General features: G+C 40.0%; 1 protein-coding gene across 13 annotated transcripts in view; it reads left to right on the top strand.

The window, feature by feature from the left end:
* The window catches only part of LOC143292822 (RNA binding protein fox-1 homolog 2-like), a 48207-nt gene that overhangs the window by 13859 nt on the left and 15105 nt on the right, over nucleotides 1-19243 (top strand). For 2 of the 13 annotated variants that reach the window (XM_076603420.1, XM_076603431.1), the window contains exons 2-5: nucleotides 11838-12068; nucleotides 14308-14322; nucleotides 17624-17773; nucleotides 18672-18725. In XM_076603420.1, the coding sequence (XP_076459535.1) occupies nucleotides 11838-12068; nucleotides 14308-14322; nucleotides 17624-17773; nucleotides 18672-18725 (450 nt within the window). Of the gene's footprint in view, nucleotides 1-196; nucleotides 433-621; nucleotides 1044-8443; nucleotides 9609-11411; nucleotides 11592-11837; nucleotides 12069-14307; nucleotides 14323-17623; nucleotides 17774-18671; nucleotides 18726-19243 lie in introns of those variants that run through there. The other 11 variants (XM_076603430.1, XM_076603429.1, XM_076603428.1 and 8 more) reach the window with 11 other exon arrangements.

Here is a 19243-nt window from a genome sequence, read left to right as displayed (position 1 = left end):
TCCTCCTATTAATGATCAAGAAAGCTGCTTGCCAGGCAGACGTTCCATGCTGAGAGGAAAATGGCGTGCTGGAAACTGTGGCAGCGCCCTTCTCGGGTTTCAAAGAATATACAGAACAGGGGCTTGAAGGCTCACCCAAACTTGGCATCCGCCAACCAGAATCCCGCGAGCTGCCCCCCTCGGCGCTCCCCATCCCTGTAAGCCAACCAGATTCCAGAATTCGTCTCTCAGACCTTGTGCCTCTCATGCTCTTGCACCTAGTAGCATAGTGATACTTACAACTGCTAACACGATTTGATTCGGCCATTTTGTAACCTGTCTACGTGGAAAAAAAAAGTTTTGGTGCCAACTTCAGACGGTTGATTGTCCACTACACAAAGTTTCAGACTGGACGGGATGATGTGGCCCGCACCCATAGCTGCCAAGCCTCTGGTAGGGATACTCGTGGTGTTTGTTTGACTGTTGTAGAGCGTGTTGTTTGCCCGTGTTTGCTTCTGCCCATTTTTATGTCACTTACACAGGTTAGTTCGGGGCCAGCGTGGATGCTGCAAGCACGCTCAGTCGCTGTTTCCCCAGCCATCAATTGTACTAAATTGCTCTCAGGGCCGGGAAGCATTTTGGTCTCTGTCCCTTCCTCTCTCACTGCGACACTCGCACGCACGCACGCACACACCACGGAGAGATACTGGCTTTTTTCTTTTTTTTTCTTTTTCCCCCAGTGCGCAACATGTGGCTCGAACACTTGGGGTCTGTACTAATTGGCTTCCATTGTACAGTGGTCATGATGCGTGCCAAACATCGAGTGGCGGTGATGGCGGACAGTTGCCCAGAGGCTGGGCCCAGAGGGCGGAGGCTTTAACACTACGAACTGGTCAAGAAGAAACTTGTGTTGTCGGACAAGTTGTGTGCTTCTTGTTTGCGCTGGATGGAAGGCCCCGAATGTTGAACTGTCAGTCAGTGTTGTTAGAAAAGGACTATAATCATCGTGTTTGATGTGGACGCCAGTGAGAATGGCGCCACCTGGCAGGCCCTTGATAAGAATGGTCGGTATTATTATCATCAGTGTTACGCCTTTTGGGAGGTTCATCCCATTTTTGTTACTTTGGAGGAATGCTGTTTGTTTTTGTGTTCGTCCAGTGCATCTATTGTTTATGAATGAGTAAGTTGAAAGTTTGCTTTTCAGTTGGATTAAAACATTTACAGAGGTCGTGGTCAGTCCAATTGAGAAGGATCATGATTTTTCTTCTTGTACCAACTGCCATCACCCATGTTTGTGAAATATTTCTATGTTCCAGTTATTATTTAAGCATCACAGTAATGTTAGGTGATCATGGCAGATATTATTAAATATTAATCATTTGATTTATACTTGTTTCTGAACCAAAGTTATAATATTTTGGTTTACATTAAACATTACTTACTGAGATAATTGAACTTCAAAATTTTGCTTCCCAGAATTCTATCAGGGTTCTTTTGTGATACATGCATAGCAAACATGATACATAATGATGAAAAATCTATTAACCCTTTCACTGCCAAACTCACATTTATGCAGCAGCTAGGTGGAGGACCCATGTCACTGAAGGGTGACCAGATCATGGGTCTGGTATCCATTAACCGACTGCTCTTTATGTTCGGTGGTAAGATAGGCCATATCTTCTACATATCACAGGGGGAATCCCCAGCTGTTCTTATACACCATATTTTCTGTGTTTATAGCACAAGGGAATTTTGCACTCTAAATTGACTGGCGGTGAAAGGGTTAAGACATATAAAATTCATGGATATGAATAGATGAGATGCGAAATTATGGCCGGTTGTTTGCCAGACTTTTGTTTTGTTATCTCATTGATGTATATATACACATGCATAAGTGAATCAAGTCGATTTAAAAAATATATATATATAATTTTTTATCATCACTAATTAAGTGTAAACATAGTATTTCATAGGACTAAAATTATTTGAGATGTAGAAAACATGGAACTGCTCCATGCATAGAAAACCTTTTGTTCCATATTTATTAGTAACTTAGGACTCATTTGTTTTTAGGAAAAAAAAACAACTAACCTTGATTTACTTTTTGATTTATGGATATTATGAACTAGAGAACACATTATATACCAATATTCATGGTTGAATTCATTTCACATAAGGTCACTCATCACTATACTTATCTACTACCTGTCAGTATAGTGTTAGTTTGCGAGAACTCTCTCTCTTTGCTGTCAATCTTTTACAAACTGTGTGTATATGTGTATGTGTGCATGTGTGCACGTGCTTGAGCTAATAAAAGAATACATCGTTGTATATATCAAGAGTGATATGTTCTTGCAGACCAGTTGTTAAAATTTGTTTCCATACTGGTATTTATTCTTGCAGGGTTATGACTAAGTATATTGATTAATTTAAATTTTAAGCTGTAAAAAGCAGATGTGGACAGCTACAATTGGCATACATTTGATTTTTTTTTTAATTAAAAGAAAAAAAAATTACATATAGTATTAATAGCAATGTATGTCATGGGTCAAGATAAGATTGTTGTTTGTTGAGAGGTGTGGGTGGTGGTGTCTTCTTTGTAAGTTCATTTCTTAATACCCTCCTCCTCTCCTCTCCTCCTCCTATCATGTATTGTCTATCTGTTGAAGTGCTCTGCTCTGGAAATTAACCTTTCTTTCTAATCTGATCTAGTTTAAAATTAATTTGGCCCAATAACTAGTTCTGGTATATTCTTTGTCTTGAGACAAGCACTTTTGGGGTGCAATTGCTCAGATTAAAAGGAACTATATAGCTATGTGAAATTGTTAAGCAGTGACTTTTAAATAACTCCTGGAGAACAGCCATAGGCTGTTTTGGCAACAGTAGGATGGAATGCAGATTTAAACTGAAATATCAGAGATGTGGAAATAGCAGGACAGAATCAGAACAATAGCTATTTTTGTGTGTTGTTTGTGTGTTTGTTGGCTTTTGTGAGACTTCATAATTATTAACCTTGTATCTGGATTCTGTGTGTGTTTTTGTAAGATTCATGTGTGTTATGGTGCTGGAAATACTTTGTAGAGAGATACAAGATTTCTTTCTCCCCCCCCCCCCCCCCTCCCCAACCTTTCACACCATCACACAGAATAAGGCAAACAAAACTCTAATACAATCCACCCCCTGAAAACAGAGTTTGGCTGCCAAAACGATGGGTTAAAAATAACAGGTAGTAGCCCATTCACAGACCTCAGACAGTGGACATGGGAGTTGCAGTTGCAGCCCATAATCACAGGAGACAGCCACAGACCGCATCCATAACTTAAGAGTGGAAACTAAATGTCACTTCTTGGAATTTCCATTTGCAATTTCTGTCAACATGAACTTAACACATAACTGCAGTTAAAACTGCAGCTTGCTGTGTTCTTGTTTTCAGTCAGTTCCCATCACCTTTCCTTTCACATCCTGTGTTTAGGAGCACACTTTAGGCAACTGAATTAGCTCATTCTGTTGTTTATCATCATCTTTGAACACTGTCACTATGAAAGCAGAATAATGATCTCAACTTCCAGTAAAGGAAAATTGTTTGATTGAGGGTGAGGGTTGTGGCTTGGGTGATTATACAGCAGCTGAAATAGACATAATTGTGTATGTGTGTACATGTGTGTGTGTGTGTGTGTGTTTGTGTGTGTGTGATGTTACTCATTTTAAGGGAACGTCAGTTTAAAGCCAAGTTTAATTGCTTTACCCATTACCTGTTGAAATGGAACAAGTTAGTATCACTATCATGGTAAGGTGGGACAACCAAGTCGGGTACATGTTTGCCATATTCCATCGTTAAATCCAGTGCGACCTTCTCACACTGTCATAGGCTAACTTTTGATATAATAAGGTAAAGACTGAACAGTTCTTTTTATACATAGTTTTATTTTGATATTATTATCTACAGATATGCAGAAGCAATTCCACAGGCTGAATTGTTTTATTATTTTTTGTTGACACAGCCCAAAGACTGAAACTGATATAGCACACAGGCATAAATAAATTGTATGATAAAACAAAGTTTTTAAGTGACACATGGGCTGCCTGTTTATATAGACTGCAAACAGTTTCAGTTTCAGTTTCAGTAGCTCAAGGAGGCGTCACTGTGTTCGGACAAAACCATATACGCTACACCACATCTGCCAAGCAGATGCCTGACCAGCAGCGTAACCCAACGCGCTTAGTCAGGCCTTGAGAACAGTGAAGTATAATACAAAATGTAAAAGAGAGTGGTCATACACAAACTATACATTTTGATATAGCCACTGATTTTATCTTGAAAGACTTAATAACTATTGAAAGTCTTCAGATTTCTTTCATTGTGTTCAATATCAGTTACAGTTTAGATTATCTTAGAGCAAATTTGTATTTGTTCTTACCAAATGGGATCCGTTCATGTGAGGGAATGGAAATCAGCATGATGTATGGCCTTTGTGTTCTTGCACCCCAGGTGCTAGATGGATGAGAGGATTAGCAGAGTCTGGATGGTAAAGTAAGAGGGATGCAGTACTTATGGTAAATAAAGTCTCTGCTGATCTGTAAAATCACATGTGTGCCTGCATTTCTGCTTTCTCTCTCTCTCTCTCTCTCTCTCTCTCTCTCTATATATATATATATATATATATATATATATATATATATATTTGATAGAGAGACTTGCCATTAGTCAGCTACTTATTGGCTTGGATTTAAACATTAAAGTATTTTTATCAAAAAGGAATCGATTGTAAATGTGATTTTGCCTCGTTCTGCAACTGTGGAACCTACCCAGTTTTCACCCCACATAGAGCAATGGAGAGGGGGAAAAAAGGAGGGGGGAAGGAAGGGCGTGGAAGTGAGGGTGCTGTGAGGAAAGAGAGGCATGGAAGGGGCGAGGGAGGGAGGAAAGAGGGGCGTGGAGATAGGGTGGAATGGGGAAAGAGAGGCATGGAAGGGGCGAGAGAACGAGGAAAGAGGGGCGTGGAGCAGGGAGCTTCGCCGGGGAGAGAGATAAACACTCGCCCGAAATACCCCGGCAGCAGGTTGGCCTCTGCTGATAGTGCCCGTCTCGCTGACTGGCATCGAATTGCCAGACCAGTGATTCATCCCTTCACAGCCACCCTGCAGTCCTGTCTGGCCTTGCTGTACGATGCGATGAAGCTTTCTTTCTTCCCTTTTTTAAAATTTTATTTTATTTCATTTCATTTTTACTTCTTTTTTTTTTTAACGGTGCACAGACTTCTCTGCACAACCACCACCCCCTCCCGTGTGTCTGTACGTTTGTCATCACACGTTCTCGTTGGTATTGTGCTATTGGTTTCTACTCACAGGAAGTCGGGAAACAGTATACGCTTCCAAATAGATGATACTGCAAATATGAAAGTGTAGTCGAAATTACAGTTTCTTAAAGATGATATGCACGAACACGAGTTCATACTAACAGAATATGGGAGACGGAATACAATTTGATTTTTAATAGTGCATAGGAACTGTGAATTATATTAATGGTGTGGGTGGGAATAAGCAGCACATTTAGTGATGTGCAAATTATTTTCGCTGCTGAAAATGCGTATAATTGTTTGTACAGTTTATATAAACTGTCACTGTGTTATTTATTTATTTGTTATTCATATTGTTATTTATTTCTTCATATTATTTCGAAAATAATTCTTCGTAGACCTCATATCTGATGTTTACATACTGTATGTATATACATAGTATATACTACATACAGTAACCGGTATGTGAAAAATATCAATGTATGTTAAGAACTCTTGACAGCATGTGCACAGGTCATTGTTACAATGTGTGTGCATGTGTCTGGTCACATGTGTTTGGGTAGTCCGCATGTGTATCTCGTCGCGTGCGTGTCGATAGTCATGGCGGCTGTTTCTCATATATGTAACCATGAATTGCAATGCCACCGGTTTTTTGTTTGTTGATACCACGCTTTGGGAAGTAGAGTGTGTGCTGTTTTCACACTGTTAGGCGTATACGCGGGGAAGGAGAGAGAGACGGGACGGGACAGAGAGGAAGGGGGTCGGGGTGTTGTGTGGTTTTGTCTGTCTCCGGAGGCGCGGAACACGTTCGGATGACTGACAGCTGGGAACGATCCATGCAGGGCGCCACAGGTGCATCAGTTTTTTGTATTCCCTGTCGAGCTGTATTGTCGTCAGGTGTGTGTGTGTGTGTCACACTGTGTGAGGGATGTGATGGGCGTTTATGCCATGTATTGATGGAATCCCGAAATTAAAAATGTCTATAGACAGGAGGAACAATAAACATTGACACTGCCCATCGTAGGGTTATGTTTGGCAGTTTTACCATGACACCACACTTCTGGACTACTACGTTATTCTAAATTCTCATTCACGGTAGACGGCAATATGAATGGGTATAGTTATTGCATATCCTGAGGTAGGCCTAAATCACACGCAAACGCGCGCTGCGACCACTACCACGCAACAACCACCACCATGATTCGACTACACCAAGCAGAGTGAGTTGGCTCACATTATTGAGGACAAGATAAACAGAATTATCAGGGCAGAATTGCAGACAGTTCACGTCCATAGGACATGACAGATCTTGGGAGCTGTTGTGCAGACATCTCGCATGAATTTCCGACTTAGTCAATCCTACCAGGAGCTGGCAGAGCTGCTCTTTCGCGTTGTGGGAGTGGTGGTAGCTGTGTGGCTGGAGCACTCAGGCAGATAAACGAACGGATGTGAACGGGGAGTAGGAGCAGAGGTCGAAGAGATTGTAGCGATGATAGTGATGATTTTCCTTACAGTACAAAATAATTACTTTTATCTTGGGGGATAGAGGGTGGGGATTAAGATCAACTCGATTAGAAATCTTATATAAATTTAGCCAATTGTACTCCCTTAATAAGAGGCTTAAGTACGTTCACATCAACCCGAAGCGTCTTCATTGCCCAGCGTAAAACCAGAACAAAATTAACAGAAAAAAGGTGAATCGAAGAGCTCGGGGAAACACACACACACACACACACACACACACACACACACACACACACACACACACACACACACGAGAAAAACTGTCGTTGGAATCAATTTTCGGTTTCTTTTCTTCTGCGAACCAGCGGTCTCCGCCAGCGCCTGCACCCTGCAGTTGCCAGTCCGACAGATAATTCTAGTATATAACCCAGCAAAACAACAACAAAAAAGAGACAAAATGGGTCAAACAAAAATCTTCTAAAATTCACTTTTGACGCTGAGAGTCTTCAATAAAGGCACACACCATCGGCTAAGGGGGAAGGGGTTTATTGAGGAAGATACAGGAATCACGGGGAGAGTGGGGAGGTTACATTCATCCGACAGCAGCATTCTTTTTTCTGTTGTCAGTGATCCTCTCAAGCTCACACACACACACATACATGTAGACGGGAAGGGTTATTTTCTTTTCGTGCGGTTACTGACAGACTCAACCTCCACACTCCTCTCTCTCTCTCTCTCTCTCTCGCACACACACAGAGGAATAAATGTGAGAAGGCTATTTGCCTAAACTAATACTTCGTGTTGTAACTGATGTCCCGGCATCTTCCCTTCCCCCTTCTTGCTCCAACCCACCCTCATCATGCGCGCTCAGACGCATGCGCTCGCGCGCTCTTGGCAAAAAACAACATAGCTGTGTGGTCTGCTTCGCAGCAGCAGTAGCATCACTCGGGCAGAGCTGATCGTGTGTAGAGCGCGCTCTGTGTTGTTGGTCGTGCGGGCCAGAAACACACACACACACACACCACCACCACCACCACCACCAACACCACACACACACACACACAACCAGGCTCGCACTGGGAAGGAAAGGAGACCAAACGTCAGTGGGGGGGGGGGGGGGGGGCTCTATAGTGCGGCAGACTGTGTGATTTACACAGCTGGTTTGTGTGTGTGCTGTCAGCTCTTTCCTCGTCCCTCTTGCTATCCTTCTGTGCTGTGTTTCTTTCCGTGTATGTGGGTGTGCCTGTGAGAGAGCGATGCTGATGGATGGGAGGGCGAGGCAGAGTTAAATATTACGTCTGACAGCAGGAATTGAACAATCTCGCCAACTTCACAACACTTTACTAATCCGCTACCCCACCCCCTAATAACCTGTAATAGTGGACGGAAACTAATAATTTTATCATGTAGCATGTGTTTACAATGTTGTCTCAAGCGCGCATGCACACACGAGTACTGCACACCGCTCTTTCTGTTTATGTCGCTTAGACACAGGCACTCTCTCTGTGTCTCTCGTCCGTATACGCACTTGATGGCAATGTGTTGATATTTGCTGATAGTGATGAGACCGAGAGAAAGGAAAGCGAACCCTTTCGAAGGTCGTTCATTACACTTGTGAAAATATCAATGTCCTGAGACTGATTTCCACGGCAACTAAAGGAAACGATGACACCCCTGCATGTGATGAAGCCACTCGTTGGCAGCATCACGTGCGCTTCTGTTTGATGCGCAAATTAAACTGAAATGGGTGGCTGCAGGAACAGTTTTGTCTTCTCTTCATCTATTAAAAAGAAAGGAGTGAAAGGAGAAGAAAAAAAAAGACAGTTGGTCGAAGTGAATTTTTGCTGTCAGTGTCTTCGCAAGTACAGGCCCTAACACAGCGCACAACTTGTATTTTGGGCACAGAAAGAGAGAGAGAGAGACTTTTTCTTTTTTGCTCGCCCCCTCCTCCCAGTGGAGCGCAGAAGCAAGGGAAATAAAAAGTGTGTGTGTGTGTTGTGCGTGTGTATGTGTGTGTGTTTTCAAGTAGAGGGACTATCCATGGCTGAAGTGTACAGACCTGCGTCGATGGAGTGGTCAGCCCCCGCCTTCCCTGCTTTCTTTGTGTGTTTCATGACTGGCTGATGAAGAGGGAGAGAGAGAGAGCGGAAGCTGGAGACATTTTTGCTGGCTGTTGTGTGTGTGTGTGAGTGTGTGTGTGTGTGTGTGCAGTGTTTCAGTGCCAGTATTGATCGGAGCTTCAGGCCTGTCAGGTTTTGGAGGGCTTCATGGTGGGGAGGGGGACTGGATAGAATATGTAGAAGTGCCGGAATGACCACCACCCCTTTGTGGTAGGCTTTGCTTTGAGACTCCTGCTTCGCGAGGGAAAGATGCTGCTGTGTTTACAAGCACCGTTTTTTTGTTCTGTCGGTGGCGCTGCATGAACTTTTTTTTAAAGGTGCCTTGTCGCTTGGTGCTGATATATCTCCTGGTCAAATTGGCGTTATAGAAGGCAAATGAGGCTGGCTTCCTCCTACTTCCCTGATTTATGATCAGACGACCGCATGTGGGGAAAGCTGGCAGAACAAAGGAGATCGAAGGAAGGAAATCCAGCATCTTCAGATCACTGGCGTTGAAGATGCCTTGTGGAGAATGGCAATGAGTGGGCATTGTCTGAAGCCAGACTGTTGACACGACGGGTAGCACCCAAAACGGTTATATACATGTCTGAAGTGGATGCTGTGGTAGTGTTGAAGTGGATTTTTTTTCCTGTTGTGGACTATATATTTGTACTTTGCTCAAGTGGCACAAAGCACAATGATCAAAACGGTGTTTGCTGCGCCCATTACAGTGCCTCAGATTGGGCTGCCAAAAGTGCTGCTTGCTAAGGTCAGACTGTGTAACTTGTTAGTACTAGCAAGGTATATGAGTCTGAGATGTCATTCGTACTGATCATTCACATGATTTGATGTTTACATGACATCACTGAAAGTGACATTTTTTACACTTAAAGCATGCAAGTGTGCTAATGTAAGACTCAGAGCATGTTTCTTGACTCACACGAGCATGCATATATTTGTAACTTATGTGAACAGATGTCTGAGTGATAAACATGTATGTACATCTAATATAAAAAGAAACTAGAATGTGTATGATCAGGTACACATGTTCACACACAGAGTATGCATATTCACACACACACACACACACACACACACACACACACACACACACACACACATGGATACACACTGAAACATATACACAGCCTAAAGTGTATTAGGAGCTTATTTAATTCAAATACACACACATACCACAAGCATGCTCACACAAATACAAAAAGCAGTATAAAGGTATCATATCCACATATACACCTAAATATTGGAGACATACTGGTTTAGAGCACCTATCTGTTCCACATGTGATGTACACACACCACAAGCGCAGATGTCTCCTGGTGTAGTTTCATGTCACCAAGGTGTGTTGGTTAAGTTCACAGGGTTAAAATTCACACAAATACATAATTTGGAAATGTGCTTTTGTGCACAGCTTGTCTTCTGACAAATTTCCTGGTCAATAGTTAGCTGTATTTATGAGTTAGTCCATCAACCAGCATCCAGTACACAGTTGTTTTTTCAGTTAATGAAGGGAAATAAAATGTGCACGTCATATGTTGATGTGTGTTCCCCACCATTATTGATGGTATGAATCAGAAGATAATGAACATCAGTTTATAATGCTACTTCTGTTATATATACATATACAGATAGATAGAAAACTATTTTGGTCTCATATATTGTATCATGTCAAACTGATGCAAACTAGGCCTATTAGTTTGCTCTGCTTGGCCAAATTTTGTGTGGCTAACAGTGAAAAGATTACCTGTCTTGAAAAATATACAATACATATATGATAATGATTGTTTAATATATATATATATATATATTGATATTGATATGGTTTGATGACATTCAGAAAAGCAAGCCAAAATTCTATGACTGTATCTTTCACTTTTGACAGTGAGAGAAAGGCACAAAGAATTAGAAATAAAGGGTACACTCGTACAGAGAAATGAAAGAGATAAAATGATTGTTGTCAGTTTCCTTTTTCTTTCTTTTAAACAAGCTACCTCAACAGTTTGATGCTGACAGACTGAAAACCTTAGAATTACGAAAATATTTAAAGATGAAGAAGGATATATATATATATATATATATATATATATATATATATATGCTTGTGTGTCTGTACATATACATGTTAGCATTCTGTTTTGTATTTGGTGACTGGTGTGCTTATTATTTATTAATTGCTCTGGATAGTTACAGGCACGTGTGGGAAATAATGGAGGGGTAATCTAGCATGATGCCGACAGTTTCACCTTTGAGTTAATTTCTTCAGATGAGGCTTTTGACATTTGCAGTTGAAATAGCATGAAGAGGATAATAATGTGGGTGAAAACCAGAAGTGGGACTATGATTGAGATAAAGTGGAGGGTTCCAGCAGGCAGGGTTCGGTCCCTGGTGGTTATGATGATGATTAAGCCCCGTTTGTCTGTACTTGCACTGTGCTGTGTCATGTAATGTGTTCTGTTCTGTGCTCCCTCTCCCCCTTCCCAAATGCCCCCCTTCTCCTTTCAGGGGTAGTAATTAAGCAGCAGCTCCAGGCCCAGAATCCCAGTTAAAGCATTCAGACTCAGTTGTCCAGCAACTGCTGAGTGGAGAGCTGGAATCCACCACAAGTCAAACCCAAGCAGTACTGTGGTGTGAGGCGACTCACTCAGATTGGTGTATCTGTGGTAGTGTTTTGGCTAGTGATAAAAGGTGCTGGTTCTATTAGTTATAAACTATGAATAACCCTGTGGAGATGTGGGTGAGTGTGTTTTCATTTCAGCTGGCACATTTTTAGTTTGAAATATAGATTATAGAAGTTTGGAGTGGGATGGAGAGATTGAGGTACATTTTCTGACGTTATTTTATGTACGGCAGAGTAAAGTTCCTGATCGATTCCACATTAAAGGTTCTTTAACAGTTATGTTTTGTAATTTAATGTATAAAATGGTTTGTGAACATCAGCTTTAAACTTCACCTAAATGTTGTGTGTTCATTTGACCTTCAGCATGTGGTGCCCAACCAGATGGCCCCCACCTACACATACTCCCAGCCAGGTCTGGAAGAGTATCACCATCAAGTGGTCAGCCCTGTCTCGGCTGGGTCCGGTGTTGGGGTTGTGGTTTCCAACGTGTCTTCCGAACCAAGTGCACCAGCTATCTACACTACGCCTGCTGCTGTCACCGTCACAGCCAATGGGGCTGTGGAGCAGCAGACGGTAAGGACTCATCCTTTCAATGTACGTTCAGTTTTCTTCATTGCATGCCTAGATCAGTTGGTGTGCTGTTTTGGTGGCTCCCAGCCAGCTACCCCCCAGTAGATGAGATGTGCCATTTGGTGGCTTCCTGCCGGCTTCATTGTAGCGTAAGAATAGATAGAATGGTAGGCCTTGTTATTTGCGTGTGTGCAAGTCCTCAGAGGGTAGGGGTGATCCTTACCCCCTTTCTTTTTAAAGTTATTTTGCTTTCACGGTCTGTGCTTTTTATATTCAGAAATGCTACCCCATTCACTCCTTAACTTTTTGTGCCAAACTTATTCTTTTTTTCCTTGCCATCCTGTCATCGACCAGTGAGTGTTAGTTTGTAAAGCTAAATGCTTTGATAATGCATACAGTAATGACATTTAGTTGTAGGATTTACTAGTAGAAATGAGTATCAGAGATGAAACACTTGTTTGCAAAAAGAAAAAAAAAGAAAGAAAAAAGTCATGATACAGTTTTATAGTTATACATATGGTATATGAATTCTGCTTCAGGGAAAGTCTGTGGTTGTATCGAGACTAAAAAAAAAAAATGTTTGCTTAAATACTAATTACCATAGCATGCAGTTTGGGTCTTGGTTACTGCAGATGGTTTCTGCTTTGTTTCTCCATGAGGTAACTTGTCTTGATGTGTAACATGTCTGCAAATTAGCTTGTATTGTTTAACATAATATATGTAGATTTAGTTTTACTGGTTCTGAATATTCCAAGTGGTACTGAGTCTCTCTAGATTTTTTGTGTCATTATGTGTATGGCTTTTGTTTGAAAAGTAAGTTATTGCATAATTCTTATGTAAGTTTTATTTATTTCAAGATTGTTTTATTTGATATCTTTGAGATTTTTGTTGTTCAGAATAATTTTTGGGATTTATAGCTTTAGATGTTCTGTTATGTTATTGCTTCTTTGAACAGTCAGTAATTATTTTGAAATTGTAGCAAATCTCATCATTATATAGTTTTCGTGAGTGTGTGTGTGTGTTTGTGTGTTTCTATTGCATCGAACTGTTGAAGTCGGGGTACTGTTGTTTCATATCTTGCTCACATTCAGTGTCATAAGAAAATAAGTGTTTTTTGAGAGTTTGTGACAGACTGAGATGAAAATGATAATCACTGGTTTTAAACAAATATATGTCATTCACTTGATTTGTGTGGATATTGTTTTTCCAGCCAGACTTACCACCCATCATATGAAGCATTTTGCATGTACTGCATTTGTAAATTACAGCGTTTGTTGATTTTTATGTGCCTATTTTAGCTTGTGTTTATCAAAAATTGAGATCTTTTAATGTATAGAACTATACATCGTTGGGAATCATGAAAAGTAAGACCACAGACTATATAATAATTCCATTGAAAAATAATCTGAAGTGTTGAAGGCCTTGGGCTGTGGTACACAACAGAATTATGTGTTTGTCTTTGGGGATATTGTTCTTTGAAAATTAAAAGATAAATGAATTTTTAAAAAATTTAAAAAGACAAGACTTGCAATCCTGATGCAGATGTTGATTGGAAAAAACAACATTGTTTTGAGGAGGATGGTTGAAGCCTGGAAATGATGTTCAGTATTCAGAGCAAGCCAGAAAAAACAAACTTGGCATTGAAGCTTGTGTGATGCTTCAAAGCTTGATCTGTCTGTCAGCATGATAGATGACAAGCAAAGGCCCGCTCAAAGAAAAACATGGAACATGTAATTGGTGTGAAAAACCTCCATTCAGGAAATCTCTCTCTCTCTCTCTCTCTCTCTCTCTCTCTCTCACTCTCACCCCATCAGCTCTGATTTTGGTTCTGGCTCAGTTTCTTCCCCAATCCTTTCCTCCTCCTCTTCACACTCCAGTTTATCTCTTTCAGTTTCACATAGCTCCTCAGGCTCATTTCATTGTTTCTCAAGTTCTGACCTTTTCCCCCTTTGTTTCTCTTTCTCTTCTCCTTGCACACAAATACTGCAATTAGAATCCATAGTTTTTAGTTGAATATTACATCTTACATTAGGTTGATAATTGTAAATTAATTCAGAAATAAATGCTGAAAGCTTGAGTCTTGTTTGAGGGTAGGAAAATGTGTTTTTTCAATGCATCCAGTATTTCCGCTTCTTGTTAATGTAGAAACCATTGTTATATTTTTGGGGTAAAATCTAGTGATAGTGTATGAGTCTTGTGAAACCGTTTTAAGATTTTTAGTGTTTTTGTCATTCTGACGACTTTGTTGTATTATACTTTACAGGTATATTTGGAACAGGTATGAGACAGCATGTTACCTCATTTGATCTATGTTTAGACTGTGTTCTTGGTGTTCAGTGGATATACTAACATTGTAACAAGGAATTAACTGGTGATTGTACAATTGTATTATAAGTTGTAACCTTACAGAGCCATAGAGTGTCTTCCATATCCGGTTCTGTTACCTTTGCTCTTTCAATAAAGTGCTTTGTATGATGACACCCTGTGCCTGTGGTTAACACTGATGCTCTTGTTATCATTTTGATATATATTCTGTCTCACACCATGACAATCCTTGTTGATCCTGTATACAGACCCATTTGTACGAACTTCTGTGTCACATACAAACTTATTTTTGTCCCTTGTGTCATCCAGTTTGTTTGCATCTCTTGTCTTTTGATATATCAGCTAGTTTTTGTTGAAACTGACTCTTTATTCCAAGCATGAAGGTAGAGAAAATAACATGCCAACGATTTAAAAAAACAAAACAAAACAAAACAAAAAAAAAACACCTTATTCATTGACTTGATAGATTATAATCCATAATTTTTTAAGGAAGAGCTTACCTAAAGGAAAATGTGAAATTATGGTCAGTGCTTGCTGTAGTGAAGTTTTCAGGTCAGCATGGAAACTACATAATATCAAAAAGAAGACTAGAGACCCACAGGTAATGCTAGCAATTGTCATTTATGTCAGTTTAAAGCAGTTTCAAAGAACAGTAAATTGTAATACTGAAGATAACATAGGTCGATAATGAATGCTCTTTGCATGCTGCACCTTAATGAAATAGGAGTTGATGAAAAGTGGAGAGGATGGTGTTGGTCATACCCAGAAGATGGAAGGCCAAGGGCAAAACCCCAGCAGATGAGTTATTGATCTCCAGCTGGGGAACACACAGTCTGACACTGTGATAGTGGATGGTTCCCCACCCCTGCATCCTTTGGTCTGGAGACAAGAGAGAATCAATGAAGCGTTCACTGGCCCACTCTTGAGGGCACAAGGCAGACAAGCAAATCATGCATTAGCTTTGATCTTAACTCTGCGTCCCACGTCCTGCTTCTGATTTCTGTATCATTTGATGCCACGACACTGTATTCATATAAACGAATAGGGTGTTGACCAGGAAATAGAGGTTTATCTCAACAGTCAACTTAGTTCTTGTAATCAGGGTCAGTGTATGGAATTATTTGGACCATTACTAGTCATTTGTTGACGTTATGTTATATGGTTTGACATGGAAGTTTCCCAGATGAAGCTGAGTACGAATAGAAATAAAATGGATATAAGAAATCTTAAATGATCTACCAACATATGGGCAGGCGCACATGCACACACGCATAAATCAAGATACAGTTGCTATTCCAACCATCTCTCGGCTTATAATTCAAGGAGTGAAATCTTTTAGGAAAAGGAAGTAATCTGTTGTTTTTTATTGTTTGGTAGATCATGTTTGTTTTTTGTAGAGTGAAGTTGCATCAGTTGGCACACGCCTGACACTGAAACCGTTCTTTTTTTGTTGTTGTGATAATGTGTGTTCCTTAAAAAGTGTTTTGTTTGTATTCACATGTGTACATTTGATTCACTTCCCTGTCATTGGAGGTTTATTTTACCTATGTACCTTACAGACAGTGTGGTTTGAGATGCATGGCTTTTGGTGAAGGTATCTGCACGTGACCCCAAAATGCTCCAGTTTAATAGCACTGATGTCTTTCCTACTTGTAGCCTTCCATCTTGCTCTTGGATGTCACAGATACCCTGGTCATGGGCATAATTTACACATCTGTTTTTAACATTTCAAGTATTTAGTCATTTGAGAATTATGTATGTGTAATAATATCCCTGCTGATTGTGTGATGATAGTGTTTTATACAGTTGTTGTTGTTGTTGTTGTTGTTTTTACAACATACATTGTTTACTCTTCAGTATTTAACACTGAAAGTTTTATGTCTTCATTGCACAATTTTGGAGATATGCATCATTTCGGTACAATCGTATTGACTTGGTTTGCTTTGCGTAATATAGTTTTGCTTTCTTCATACAAAATATTTCTGTGTGTTAGATTCAGATTGCTTTCTCTGGGCATAGCAGCGCCACCCTTTATTCTTTTATTCTGTTGACTGATTGATTGATTTATCTATTTATAGGAAAAGAAATTCAAATTACTTCAGTCAAGTAACAGAACATAAAGCTGATGTTATGACTGATACAATTTTATAGATTTACGTCAGATCAGATTGAATCCATTGTACCTTTTGTCAGTGGTTTGTGATTTTGACATCATTTTGCTGTTGTCAGTGTTGTACACTACTTGTAGTCATGGGTACAACTGTTTTCAGTGTGTGGTGGTTGGTTCATGGTGATGGGAAAGACTTTTTTAGGGTCATTTCAGCTGTAAGGCATCTGTACACACACACACACACACACACACACACACACACACACACACACACACACACACACACACAGAGAGAGAGAGAGAGAGAGAGAGAGAGAGCTGTTTAGATAAGACAGCTAGACATGATAGATGAATACTGGGAAAAGGTATTATGATTTGGACAGCTGTGTCAGCTTTTCGTGATTGATGTATTTTGTAGACTTTTGACAGTAAAAATAAGAGAACCATTTTGTACAGTTTAAGTAATAGAAACATTATGTAGCTTGTATTTGTATGAATAATGAAACTCATACCAAAACAAAAACATAAACAAAAAAAATTGTGAAGCTTTTCCTTTGAACCTCAGCTAATAGGCAGTTCTGCCCAGGCACATTCAAAGGATCTCTGATCCTGATGTATAGGCTGTATTAGACAGTAGTGTGTTGTAGACAATTCTGTGTTGCAGACAGTTATGTGCTGGCATGTTCAAAAGAGCTTTGCTCCTGGTATGTAGCATAGTAGACATTTTTGTGCAGGCAGAATCAGAAGTCTCTGACAAACTGTTCTGTACAGACACATTCCAAAGAGACCAGTTCCTGGTTGTGGTCTCAAAATGGAAAGCTCTGTACAGACACATTCAGAAGAGTCCTATTCCTCTTGTGTGGCCCAGTTGATAGTTGTGTACAAGAACATTCAAAATAACTTTCTTCCTTGTCTGTGGCCTCTGCAGACAGTTCTACTTAGGCTAATTCAGAGAGCTGTCATACAGCTTTGAGACCTCTTGTAGTTCTACCCAAGCGTAAAGAATAACTCTACACCTGTCCTTGGTAATTTCTGTGCAAACATTCAAAAGAGTTCTGCTCCTGATAATGTAGTTTTGTTTTGTAAACGAATCAGTATCCTGTGCTTCCATGACACCCATGGCTTAATGGAGCCTTCTTTGCAGCAGACAGATGTCCCATCTGCAGAAGGGGAGGTGCAGACAGCTCAGGCACAGCCAACGGCAGCAATATCACCAGGGACAGGACCCAAGCGTCTACATGTGTCAAACATACCCTTCAGATTCAGGGAAGCTGACCTCCGACAACTTCTTGGGGTAAGAGTTTGGTGGTGGAGGTTTTCTTTGTTTTTTTCTCTCTTTTTTTTTATCCTTTTATTTCTCCCCTAGTTTTATGTTTGAAATTTCTTTTGAAGAAATGATAACATTTTAAAAGATGTATGCAGTTTGTCATGAATGTTATGCATATGAACATGATAATTTTACATAACATCTTGTCTGTTGAATTGTTTGAAATTAAGTAATCACTGTGCAACCCACCTCCCACCAACCCAAAAAATCTAATGAACATCAGAAGCTCTTGGCTAGTTTTGCAAAGTACATGATATTTCAAGGGATGAAAAAAAAACTAATGGGGAAAAGGCCAATTAAATGTATTCAATAATAGTAAATATAATTCATGTACTTTTTTTTTTCACCTGAAGTGGGATTCTCACAAATCCAGTTTCTTTTCCACTTATTGTGGGTTAAATTGGCTTACATTGACAACAGGTGTGCTTCAATCCTTGTTTATAAGAAATCATTGCCTGGCTTCTCACGTCACAATATTTGAAAACAAATTTCTGTTTTTCTGCGATTATTAATTACCTATGCAAGCATACATACATGTGCACATACACAGGCACAGACACTAATGCGCATGCATTCCCCCCACCCACCCACACACACAGGTATGCACATACGCACTCTGGTTTCTCTCTCTGCTTTTCTCATACTCTCCTTCCCCTAACATCCTTTGAATACAGAAAAGAAGCAGGTTAAAACTAGATGGTTTTTTGTTGTTGTTTTTTTTGTGTGTGTTTTGTTGTTGTTTTTAAGGAATGCGAAGGTTCTGATTGTCATGCTCTCTCAGACTGTTGTGAACATAACTATTTTACAATTTGATAATCTGTACTTAACAATGTTTTTCTTTTTTCTTCTTTTTTTCATATTGCAGCAATTTGGCACAATTTTAGATGTGGAGATAATTTTCAACGAGAGGGGATCAAAGGTAAGTATCTTTTTCATGAAACAACACATCCCCACACAGAAACAGTATGACAAATCAGTTTAATGCACCTCTTTTAAAAAGCTGGTAGATTTGCTATTGACAGATGCAGCACTAAACAGTCACACCACAAAAGCATCAGTTTCTTCATTATTTTCTTGCAGCTTTAATGTGTACCATGCAGACATGCCCTCACACATATTTTATACCATCATTACACACTGAGATGTTACAAATTTTAACACGTACATTTATGTGAGATTGATTGATGTTGGATGGTTTAGCTATAAGGTCAAGAATCTGGGAGTTTGTGTCTAAGATTGAAAAAACGATTGAGGATATGTGGTGGGTCTTGGGGGTGTAGAGGTGAAGAAATATGTTGTTGTTGTTTTTCCTAAGATGGTTATATTTTTCCAGTGCTTTCTGCAAATGAATTTGATGAAATTTATAATGGAAATGAATGCACAACTGCTGTCCATTTCTGGATGTACATTACCATATGATGAAGTGCCACCTCACCA

This window comes from Babylonia areolata, chromosome 18 (genome assembly GCF_041734735.1).
Source record: "Babylonia areolata isolate BAREFJ2019XMU chromosome 18, ASM4173473v1, whole genome shotgun sequence".
NCBI classification, from domain to species: Eukaryota; Metazoa; Mollusca; class Gastropoda; order Neogastropoda; family Buccinidae; genus Babylonia; species Babylonia areolata.
Note: the sequence above shows the minus strand (reverse complement) of the source record. Positions and strands in the feature narration are given on the sequence as shown.